Source organism: Taudactylus pleione, unplaced genomic scaffold (genome assembly GCF_031769625.1).
Source record: "Taudactylus pleione unplaced genomic scaffold, aTauple2 ptg000086l, whole genome shotgun sequence".
Classification (NCBI taxonomy): domain Eukaryota; kingdom Metazoa; phylum Chordata; class Amphibia; order Anura; family Myobatrachidae; genus Taudactylus; species Taudactylus pleione.
Window position 1 is genome coordinate 4,879,171 of NW_028284488.1, and position 12,470 is coordinate 4,891,640.

Genomic DNA, 12,470 nt, shown 5'->3' on the forward strand with positions numbered 1-12,470 from the left:
GTGCATAGCAGTGCCACCTGTGGCCGTTTAGCAGTACTGACTCATGCCTAATGGAGCTGCTGTGCTCTCTCTGTCACTGTCTAACTCCTCCCACTTGTTTTAGATCCTGATGAACTGATCTTTGCCAGAGCTGTGAACTAGTTTATTTTGAAGATCAGTTCTTTTTGAACTGATCATTTGTGAACTACCCATCACTACTGTCCAGATTCAATCCGACAACGCAACCAGAGTGGCCTACATCAACCATCAGGGAGGCATACGAAGTCCGGCAGCCATGAGGGGAGTGGCGAACATTCTGGTTTGGGCAGAACACCATCTTCCAGCAATCTCTGCAATATTCATCCCAGGAATCCTCAACTGGGAAGCAGACTTTCTAAGTCATCGGGACATACATGCCAGAGAATTGGCTCTTCATCCGGACGTCTTTCAGCTCCTGGTGGACAAGTGGGGACTACCGAAAGTAGACCTTATGGTATCACATCACTACCACAAGGTCCCCAGGTATGGGTCCAGAACAAGTGTCCCCTCAGCCACCTTCGTGGACAGTTTTGGAGGAAACTGGTATGCCAGAAGTCCCACCTCACCACCAATCTCCCTCCTCCCAAAGGTCATCAGAAAATTCAACAAGAAGGCAGCAGGATAACACTAATCTTGCTTGGCCCAGGGGACATTGGCTCACCGATCTGACATGTCTATCCATAGACACTCCATTTCCACTTCCTCTACAGGCAGATTTGTTAGTGCAGGGTCCCTGCCTATATCTTGGTCTATCTCAGCTGGCTTTGACGGCATGGCAATTGAGTCTTCCATCTTAAAGGCCAAAGATTTTTTGGCTTCGGCCCGCATCTATCACAGGATTTGGCATTCATTTTTTTCGTTTGTGTTTCTAAAAACCTTATCATATTTTCTGTGGAGTCTCCTGAGTTCTTGCTTTTCTGCAGGCTGGACTAGACCTCTGTCTTTGCCTGGCTACCCTGACAATACAGAAAGCTGAACTCTAAGTTTGGTTCCAGCGCAGAATCGCTCTCCTGCCGCATGTTAACTTTTTTGCTGGGCGTTCTCCACCTTAAGCCACCTTTATACCGCTCCGGTGGGATTTATCGTTTGTTCTCAGGGTGCTGCAGTCTTCCTCCTTTTGAACCCTTGGATACAGTGGACCTCAAATGGTTGACAGCAAAGATGCTTTTTCTTGATCTCCTCAGCTCGCAGAGTTTCTGATTTGGCAGCACTTTTCATGTCACTCTCCATTTTTGATTTTTCACCACAATATAGCTGTCCTCCATACAAGGGGGGTTACCTTTCAAAAGTGGTATCCTGTTTTCATATGAATGAAGAATGGTAGTCCCAGCCTTTCAGTCTTCTGGCTTTTCTGTAGGTGAAGCTTCACAGGATGTGGTTCGAGCTCTGCATATCTACATGGATCGTACCAACTCCAACAGGAAATCAGATGCACTTTTTGTGTTATATGAGTTTCATAAGCACGACTGGCCAGCTAACAGACTCTTACTCTGTGGCTGCATATGACTATTTCTCATATGTATACTCGGGCTGATCTCTCTGTTCCGAACAGGGTGACTGCACATTCTACTCGGTCTTTGCGACCATCGTAGGCGTTTAGACATGGCGCCTCTGCAGAACAGTTGTGCAAGGCGGCAACTTGGTCTTCTGTCCACACTTTCATCAAATCCTATGCATTTGATGCTTTTGCCTCCCAGGATGCTTCCTTTTGGGTGGCAGATTCTCCTCTCTGCTCAGGATAATCGTCCCACCCTTAAGGGAACTGCTTTAGGACATCCCTGTGGACCCTATGAAACCTGAAGAAGAAAATAAGTTATGGTAGACTTACCTTTTTTTGTTTTAACTTTTCTTTTTTTTTTTTCTTTGAGGTCCACAGGGCACCCACCCTGATGCGGCTGGCCTCAGTTGGGATCTGGTCCTTTCTTTTGTCACTGATTCCCTCTTCGTTTTTTTAGAGTTTCTTTTGTACATTGTACTTCCTTATCCACTTTCCGTCTCTTGTTGTTAGGCTTGTTTACAAACTGAATGGCTGGGGGCGGGGTATATAGGGAGGAGGTTCTGTCCATGCTGGGAGCTTGAAAGCTGTAACTGTTTAGTGCAATGGATTACTTCAACTACATACTCTATGGTGTCCCTGTTGGCCCTATGTATCTCGAAGAAAAAGAGTTAACAAAGGTAGGTCTACTATAACTTCTTTTTTTTTTTTTTTTTTTCTTTCATTGTTCTAAAATGTTTGGATTTGTGTAGTATAAAGCCTGGATTTTATTCTCTATAAGAGTTTATGCAATTCTAATAATCTGAGTTTAGAATGTTTTATATACACATTTCTTGTAAAATGGCAATTTATTTTAAAAACTGCTGGAGAATACGGTTTCTAAAACATTTAATGAATCAAATGGAAAATATGAATTATTTAATCCCATAGGGCAGTGGTTCCCACAATCACGGCGCCCTAAAGTATCAGCATTTTTTTCAAGGCACTCTATAGGCCAAAAGTTAATTTAATATTTTTTGCTGAATTTCTCAAAAATAAAGTAAATTGTGTTTACTTGTCATTCTTGGGGTCAGTTACTTGGTGGTGAACAGGGTGGCGCTTCAGTTTGTCCACATATTATGATTATCAACCAGCAGCACTGGTTTTGCTTATCACATGAGCCATAAATTTTATTTGGTCCTGGACCACCAACCCCTGGCACCCCCAAAAATGCCATGTGGCACCCAGTTTGAGAACCACTGCCATAGGTAACATTTATTGTAGAAGGCTATCAAAACCATATGACAAAGTATAGAAATGATCAAAAACGACTACCAGATTCCAGCACTACCTCAATTCTTTGATTTACTGAGAAAATATAAATCTTTTGACTGACATATTAATTAGTCTGTTTAAATTCCTACAGCTAGTTACATAAACTTGGATTTGTTAAAAATAAATAAACAATATTACACAAAAGAGAAAAAATGTGGATAAGGCTGTAGAAAGGCGCTTTGTGCCAGCTTGATAAAAAATATTGTGTACCTTCTTTCCACATTACTTTATTTAGAACAGTCACGTTTCAGTGTTACTGGAAAACATAAAGAGAAAAACAGGAAGGGGAGTATCCCCTAGATATCCTCCAGCACACTAACTTGTACCTGCAACAATACATGAAAACTATTTGGTAATAGAAATTCAGAGATATTTGTTGCATGCGTTTATAAGTACATGGTAAGCTGCCAGGCCACTTCACGGCTTCTCTGATACTGGCAGTTCCTACTCTGCATGTTAACGGTGCCCACTCTGGGCCATGTAATTATCTGTTGTAAGGCCTCATGATAAAGGCACATACAGAAATACATCCAAATTGAGAGCCAGCTTACCTGGGAGTCACCCCTGGGAACTCCAATTAGCACTACAAGAGCCAGCATGCCCTCCAAATGCTGGCTCAATCATACCTCTCAAAACAGCAAATGGCTGTGAAGTGGCCTGACAGCTTACCATGTACTTATAAATGCATGCAAGAAATCTCTATATGCTAATAGTATTTTCAGTTTTCATGTATTGTTGCAGGTACAATTTTTAGTGTGCTGGAGGATATCTAGGGGATACTCCCCTTTCTGGTTAGTATGACCCCTCCTTTCATGTACCTGAGGAGAATTGCCAAGTTGATTTGAGCAGCCTCCATTTTATATGGACTGGAAAACATGCCTCTTAAAACTCGTGAGTCGCTTGATCAAGTTAACCTTTAATTTATCTTCTTTTCTCTTTAGAGGTGTTTATATGTGGTGGTTACAATGGAGAGGTTATCTTGGGAGATCTCTGGAAACTAAACTTGCAGACCTTTCAGTGGACAAAACTACCCGCTCTGATGCCTGAACCAGCGTACTTCCATTGTGCAGCCGTGACACCAGTATGTCCTACTTGCCTCTTGTACTTGATTGGCCAAAATAAACTGCACCATATCCAGATCGTATAATTCTGTTGAAATCAATCAATAAGGATATTGTATATATTTTTTACTAGGTAATCCATGCAGTGACTGACAGTATGCACCACAACATGCACATTGCTGTAAACCAGCATAAATTACTATTTTACACAATATGGCTTTAAGCTGCATATTTTCCACTTACACGCTATATGTATCTTCTTGGGTTACAAAAACTTTTTTAGTCACAATAAAAAAAAATCCTCACTGTGACAAAGGCATATTGCATCTCTGGACATCACAACTCCTTCATCTTAATGAACACTTAGTTAATATCTTTAACATTTAATAGTGATGACGCTAGACTCTCATCTGAGCAAATATTGTATACTTTTAGTTAATAGGTTGTTTAGTTCCTGCTCCTGTTATCTTGTGTGTATTAATGTGTTTTTTTTGTTTGTTTTTTGTTTTTTCTCTTTGCCCTGACTGTGACGTAGGCTGGCTGCATGTATATCCATGGAGGTGTAGTTAATATTCAACAGAACAAGCGGACTGGATCTTTATTCAAAATTTGGCTCGTCGTGCCCAGCCTCCTAGAACTGTGTTGGGAGAATTTGCTAAAAAGTTTCCCCCACCTTGCACACCTTCCTGCAAATCAGCTCCTACAACTTGGACTATCACAGGGACTCATAGAGAGGTTAAAATGAAAACACCTGCTCCTCCATCTTGCTCTGAGTGCTGCAGTGTTTAAGGAGCTCTCCCCGGGAGCACGCTGCTAATAGGGTCTAGATACCTGGACCTTACTCAAACAAAATCTGTGGCCTTCAATCATTTTGACGTTTTAACAATACCAGCGCATACATAAGTGGTTTTAAGTCTGATGCCTTTACTGGCCGTGATAACTTTTTATTCTAAGTCAAGTTTAAGACTATGCTTTAACACATGCTTTTAACTGATATTTAATTTATTTGTTCACTCTTTGTTGAAGACTCATTTCTTTCCCCATTCTGCTTCAGTCTTGGTCCGTGTAAACATTGTAGTCTGTGGCCAGATAGTGTGCATACTATGAAATATGTGCTCCCGCAGTTTCATGCTTTATGCACCAAATGGAATCTGTGCAATTCCTGCCATCTCATTACCACAACATTCTGACACCTGACCCAAGGACCGTGCTGAATGAATTGCTCCATCAGCCCTACTTGTGCAGTCGTGGCTGATCTGTAGTTCAAACCAAGTCTGCAGTTCTAGCACTTTGTGAATGGAATAACAAACTGAACTGAAGACACTATGGCAGAAACTGTGATCTAAGCCTCTATTAAAGCTACACGATTTGCTAAAACTGTGAAAACTAGGCTCTGAGTTCATACTCCAGCAGTCTCTTGCTCACGCTGCCTGTTATTGCCATTCTGCAAATAACACTACAGCTTCTGCCAGTATGTGCATCTACTTTTGCTTGGACATCAGAAACTGAAGACTTGTCAGTGACTGGCATTCATCACATAACATTGGCAGTTGGCTTATTTCCCCGGCACTGTGTCAGGTCTATTCAGATGATCCAATGTAAGGCAGATTTTATAAACTTTTTTTTTTTTTTTTTTTTTTCAGCCTGGTTCCTTCTTTGAGATTTATTTCTCCACTTCTGTGCACCCAATTATCAGATTTATTTCTACTGTTTGTGGACCAGACAGTATTAAATCTCATTACTAGAATCATTTGTTATCTAGAGTGAACTATCCTAATGCTCTACTGTTTTCCAATGGTTTGACGAAAAAGTTATGCCGCAAACAAGAATGGGCCTAATCACACTTTCAGCCTCTTCTTTCTATTTGTCTAGAGAATAATGGTAACCTAATATAATGGTGGTCATAGTAGGATAACACTTGTCAGTCTAATACCTTGGTAAGAGCATAGGGTATACTTGTGCTGTACATCAAATAGATTATCATTTGCCTTTTTAACCTGAATGTATAGGCTTCAAGCGAAGTGACTGAAGTATTTGCTTATTCATCCGTCCACAGCTTTTTGTGCCTTCATTATCCATAAATAGTTACCTTGTATTGATATACAGCAGAGACTATATTTGTGTATTCATAATGTAAAATCCCATAGTGTAGAGAATTTTCAATAATCGGTGAAGAGCTTTATAACAGCATGGCGGGGAGTGCATGTGATAGTCTGCCATAATAATACCATGCTCTGCGCTAAATTGATTGTGGTTTATCTGTGAATCTTTAGGGGGTATATAAATATAAAGCGGGCACATATGAGTACAAATCACATCAAGCTTTGTACTTCATTTTGGTGTCTTTACATTTTAGCTCCATTCTGCTGAGAAACAGCCACCGCTTCCTTAGTATACCCCTGGTCTCCAAGCTTTGCTCGGTTAGTGACACTTGGGTTGATATTTCTACATATTTAACTCTCCTGGTGCATTTTCAATTGTGTGGGCTATAAACAGCTAAGCCTTAGCGTTAAACAATTATACATGGATTAAGCGACTTTAAAAACTTTAATTTTCCTTCTGCCCAGAATACACCTTTCATTTTTGCTGTAGTATTAGTTTATTGAATTGTGGTTTTCATAACCTTTTTGTTCCTTTTTTTTTTTCACCTAACTTTAGAAAGGTGTGCTATCCATTATTAAACCTTTCTTATAAGGCAATGCCTTAGCATAAGCCTGCTTCCTGTGACAAATTTGTAATAAATTGGTTGTGTAATTTTGCTCTGCTGCAAGTTTACTTAAAATGAGTCATTAATGTCCTAAAAAAAAATTTTGTTATAAACTGGAGCTGTTTTCCAACAGGTTTTAAAATTAACCGGGCACTAAGATGTGGGGGGGGTGTTTGGGGTTGTTATCTATTGCAGTATAGGAATTTTTGTTTCTTTACTTTCCTTCAGTAGTAATATAGCAATCCCGTGGTGCTGGCAACTGTTTTTGGGATCATGAACCCATGTTTGTATGTGTTTGTCATTTAATACCAGTGTATTTTAAGATTGCTGACTTGAATTACTAGATCTTGCTTTCTTTGCTGCTGCTCACAGACTTTGGCAGATGTGACTCTGACTTATTTCATAAGTCTCTGTCCTCTGACATTCTGAAATTGTCCAAAATGAGATGCACTCTTCCTAGAGAGAGCTTCATGAAGATTTGGGATTGGTGGCTGTTACACTGGGTCATGTGAACATTGCATTCATTTTTTTTTCCATTTGCTTGAATAGACTATGCTGCCTTAACTTAAATCAGTCCAGAATTAAAGGAGCCATGCCAGAGGAGAGGGGGACAGCTCACAGCCTTGACATTACTCTAGAAGTGATGGTGTTAATGCAGTCATAAGCCTTTCACAGCTGTAAAAACTTTAACGTCCTCAGCATGATTTATGAAGTACTGTATATGATAAACCTAAGTGTGTTCAGCTTTTAAAATGTGTACTTTTTATTGTAAAAAAATCCATGTGCAATATTAAGCCTTTTGTCCATGCATGTTATATGCATTGCATAATTTTACATGTCATTATTTTTTTTTAACTGAATTAAATTTTCCTTTTTTTTTTTATGTCGAAGTATTTGGCTTTTCAATAATCTAAATACCTGTAATTTATAATTAATAGAGATAATTCACTTAGCGCATTCCGTTTAAGGCCCGTATTCAATTAGTCTCGCACCCGCAATACTTTTTTGCATGCCACACTTTTCGCCGACTTCGCATGTTTTAGCCGCGGAAACTTATCGCTATTCGCTGCATTCATTTCCAAAGGTGAAAACGCATCCTGGCAAAACGGGCAAAGTGCTGTCTTAAATTGGGAAATGAGCCTGACACCCCCCAAAAGATGCACTAACATTTGGCATCAGTATAGATGTTCCCGATTTACCCCCCTGGAGCGATTTGGGGTACTTAAGTGCTTTCAATTGCCTCTATATAGCGTCTTTGCACAAGTGGTGAAGAATAGCATTAAGCAGTTTTTTTATGGAAAAAATAAGTAGTCCTGTCAAATTTGGGGTACTTGAAAATGGGTGTAAGCATGGTTTAAAATCGCTAAATGAAGTCTTAAGTGCCGCCAAAAACGCACTTTCAGCAAGCACCTGTAAACAAAAAACACCTCCCCCATGCTTGCATGCCCCCCAAAAGTCTATTTAGCTACTTTTTATGTCTGTACCCCAACTTTATACTTGTTCGACCCAATTTTCAAAGTAATTTTTTGGGTTGTTCCTCATTTTTATTTTTTTTAGGGGTTTTTTTGACAGTTATCCTTTTGGGGGCTGTCCGAACGGTGCAGAGTGGTTTCCGCACCTTTGCACCCCAAAACCGCAATTCTGCACTTTTTTCCGCCTGCTACTCATAGGCGAAACTTTTTTGCCTATTACTTTGCTTTGACTTTCTGTGTATGCGAAAAGCAATTGAATACGGTGATACTTTTCCGCCTGGCGAAATGACATCCCCAATACTTTTTTACGGATTCGGACATTTTGCTGGCAATTGAATACGGGCTTATGTTAGAGCATATATGGTATATATTTATAATACACATACTGTATATATTAAAAAATTAGTCCATAACGAAATGGATAAATGGAAAAGGGTCACCCCCAGGGTACGGATGTTTTTCCTTTTCAACAGAAATCCAGGAGGATTCACCTGGTATGTTCCTATTTGTGGTGTGATAAAATGTTGACACTCCTTATTCTCCCATAATGCAGAGATCCATATTTGATAATAAGGAGAGAGAATGGAGTCCACAATAGTGAAATACAGTAATATTTAGGAACACTTTCACAAAACAAATTTACAGATTATATATATATATATATATATATTTTCCACCATTAATAAGTAGTCAAGGCGTACCAAAAGGAATGGATGTAGTTGTTTACACCTGTACTCTTTTCAGTTGTCCAACACTTTCCGGGACCAGAAACCTGTGAAGTAGAATCGGAGCCAGGTGTGTGTCTCTAACGTCCCAAAGCCAAATGGAGAGCCATGTGTTACAGGTGAGAGAGTTGACCAGGACAAAGGTGGAGATCATTCTTTCATGCTGATTGAGTTAGAATAACAGACTGGAAGCTAAAAGGAGGGTGGAGCTTGAAATCTTTATTCTTCCTCTGTTAACCATGGTTTCCTACAAGAAAAAGTTGCCCAATCGCACTAGAAAAATTTAATTCTACTGCATTAGTAGAATTAACCCTCTTGATTAATCATGAGTTGAGGGGTGCTATTATTTAGGCATCTTCACATATGCACTATCTATAGGTGTAGGATTCAATATCAGGATGGTTTCTTAAGAAACAAGAGCATAACAGATCATAATGATATAAAAAATAAACATATGGCCGAATGACATTCTAATTAAATTTTTGATTTATTCATTTTATTTTTATTTATGTACAACATGAGTATACATTCAGGGACTCTTAGATCTATATGAGGTGATAAACATGAATAGAACTGGTGACCAAAATATAATATATCTAATCCCAAATATTAGAATATTGGTCTTGCAAAGATTGAACATATACAAATGAATTTGACACATTATTATAAACAGAAACATATTTTAAATAATATGATAAAACACAATAATCGCTATCGAAAATTAACATTTAATTAGATATAAGATGGCATTATCAATCTATAGCCTATAGAATAGAATTAAGCTTTGTCAGGAATAATCCTTTGATCAACTAATACTCTAGATCACAGGTTCTCAAACTCAGTCCTCAGGACCCCAAAAGTGCATGTTTTCCAGGTCTCCTGGCAGAATCACAATTGAAATAATTAGCTTCACCTGTGGATCTTTTAAAATGTGTCAGTGAGTAATGAGTACACTGTGCACCTGCTGGGTGACCTGCAAAACATGAACTGTGGGGTCCTGAGGACCAAGTTTGAGAACCACTGCTTTAAATAAACCTGAATAGACTCCTATGTTTAACATTTATATGAGGATCATGTGATCTGACTCATTATTTTTACTCTTGATTTGGATAGATATATATATTGATAATGAATCCAATGCAGCTGTCATAACTCAATATAATGATCGCTGATAATGAACTACAGATATTTTATCTTAAATGATGATACTGGGGATCTACAATTAGAGATCGATTACTATAGTCTGATGAACATTTTGTAGATCAGGGAGCAATTGAGGCCTCCTTTTTACATACATTACTAACATTTCTAATACTATCTACATCTACCTGAATAAAAGAAGGTGGGACTAAGCAACATCATGAGACATGATAGGTTGGTGTCAACTGATTGATATCCCGGTTACCAATGTCACACTTGTGGGTATATAAGGAAGTTCCGGTAAGTAACTCTGCTTACCTTGATGAAGCTTTTTAGCGAAACGCCGTGTCGGTCTGCGACGCTCCCTGCTACCACTAACAATGACTCGCTCTAAACGTGCATAATCTGATGTTTGTTAATGAAACCCGAGAGGGTCTGTCTATCACTGCATGAGCAGCATAGAAAAGTGTGTGTGTTAAACAATTAGTTTGCATATATAATTCCCTTGAGCACTCTCATGGTAATTGAAACTGTCTGTGTATTACCAGCATTGCTCTTAAAATAATAAGTCTAACAGATGACAAATAAACAACTCTGAATGAATGGAATAAGATAATAGCATGGGATAAACTGTGTACCTACAAGATAACTAATTGTGATTGGCGTAACTTTAGAAGCATTCATTAAACACTACTTACTAACTGACAGTAGTCTGCATTGGTGTAAAATCGGATACATTCCAGTTAGTCTGGAGAATAAAACAGCACCTACTTGTGTTTATTAATACAGTGGATGCATAGAGTTTTCTGGAGTGGCTGGGTGCATAAACAAGAATATGCATTAAATAACACGCTGGAACTATAGCAGAGAACGATTTTTCTGCCAATCAGAGTTTTTTTGGATTGATTTATCCAAGTATATATAACATATTACAGATAACCTTATCGGAGGAAGATCTTATATCTTCCCTGTATATTGGTGTAATATGACACAACATGGATAAACATATGATATTGTGGAAGAGTAGGGACATTGCTCTATTTTATATCACTTTATTTCTTTTTCATTTTCGCTGCTCATATATCATATGACAATTAACTAAATTTAATAAGTTACATTTTAGATAGATAATACAGGTGCACCACTTTAGGCATTTCATTCTTTTCTATGTGTTCTCTAACCATAGTTACCTGCAAGGAAACACGTGCAGTCATCATTGCTTTGCACAAAATGGGCTTCACAGACAAGGATATTGCTGCTAGTAAGATTGCACCTAAATCAACCAGTTATCGGATCATCAAGAACTTCAAGGAGAGCGGTTTAATAGTTGCGAAGAAGGCTTTAGGGTGCCCAAGAATATCCAGCAAGCGTCAGGACCGTCTCCTAAAGTTGATTCAGCTGCGGGATCGGGGCACCACCAATGCAGAGCTTGCTCAGGAATGGCAGCAGGCAGGTGAGTGCATCTTCACGAACAGTGAGGCGAAGACTTTTAGAGGATGACCTGGTGTCAAGAAGAGCAGCAAAGAAGCCACTTCTCTACAGGAACAACATCAGGACCAGACTGATATTCTGCAAAAGGTACAGGGATTGGACTGCTGAGGACTGGGGTAAAGTTATTTTCTCTGATGAATCCTCTTTCAGATTGTTTAAGACATCTGGAAAAATGCTTTTCTGGAGAAGGAAAGGTGAGCGCTACCATCAGTCCTGTGTCATGCCAACAGTAAAGCATCCTGAGACCATTCATGTGTGGGGTAGCTTCTCAGCCAAGGGAGTGGGCTCACTCACAATTTTGCCTAAGAACACAGCCATGAATAAAGAATGGTACTAAAACATCCTCCAAGAGCAACTTCTCCCAACCATCCAAGAACAGTTTGGTGACGAACAATGCCTTTTCCAGCAAGATGGTGCACCTTGCCATAGGGCAAAAGTGATAACTAAGTTGCATCGAGGAACAAAACATTGAAATTTGGGTCCATGGCCAGGAAACTCCCCAGACCTTAATCCTATTGTGAACTTGTCAATTCTCAAGAGGTGGGTGGACAAACAAAAGCCCACAAATTCTGACAAACTCCAAGCATTGATTAGACAAGAATGGATGGCCATCAGTCAGTATTTGGCCCAGAAGTTGATTGATAGCATGCCAAGGCGAATTGCAGTGGTCTTGAAAAAGAAGGGCCAACGCTGCAAATATTGACACTTTGCATAAACTTAATGTAATTGTCAATAAAAACCTTTGACACTTATGAAATGCTTGTAATTTTACTTCGGTATACCATAGTAACATCTGACAAAAAGGACTGAAAGCACTGAAGCGGCAAACTTTGTCAAAACCAATACTTGTCACTCTCAAAACTTTTGGACATGGCTGTATGTAGTTAAAGGCAGGGAAAGGAATGGTTGATTTCATTGTAAATTTGTTTTATTTATTTTTATTCCGAAGCAAATTTATTGAGGGAGGAGGGGAGAGCATGGGTGAACAATATGTCCCATGTTTTGACCACAAAATCAACTTGGTGGTTCAGGAAATTTTTTAAACTT

General features: G+C 39.1%; 1 protein-coding gene across 4 annotated transcripts in view; it reads left to right on the plus strand.

Annotated features, from left to right (window-relative positions):
- KLHDC10 (kelch domain containing 10) overlaps positions 1-12,121 on the plus strand; it is a 90,715-nt gene extending 78,594 nt beyond the window's left edge. For 2 of the 4 annotated variants that reach the window (XM_088468681.1, XM_088468682.1), the window contains 2 exons: positions 3,769-3,908; positions 4,424-7,430. In XM_088468681.1, coding sequence (XP_088324807.1) covers positions 3,769-3,908; positions 4,424-4,633 — 350 coding nt within the window. In that variant the 3' untranslated portion in view covers positions 4,634-7,430. Of the gene's footprint in view, positions 1-3,768; positions 3,909-4,423; positions 7,431-8,811; positions 8,912-11,118 lie in introns of those variants that run through there. The other 2 variants (XR_015877828.1, XR_015877827.1) reach the window with 2 other exon arrangements.
- Positions 12,122-12,470: the final 349 nt, after the last annotated feature.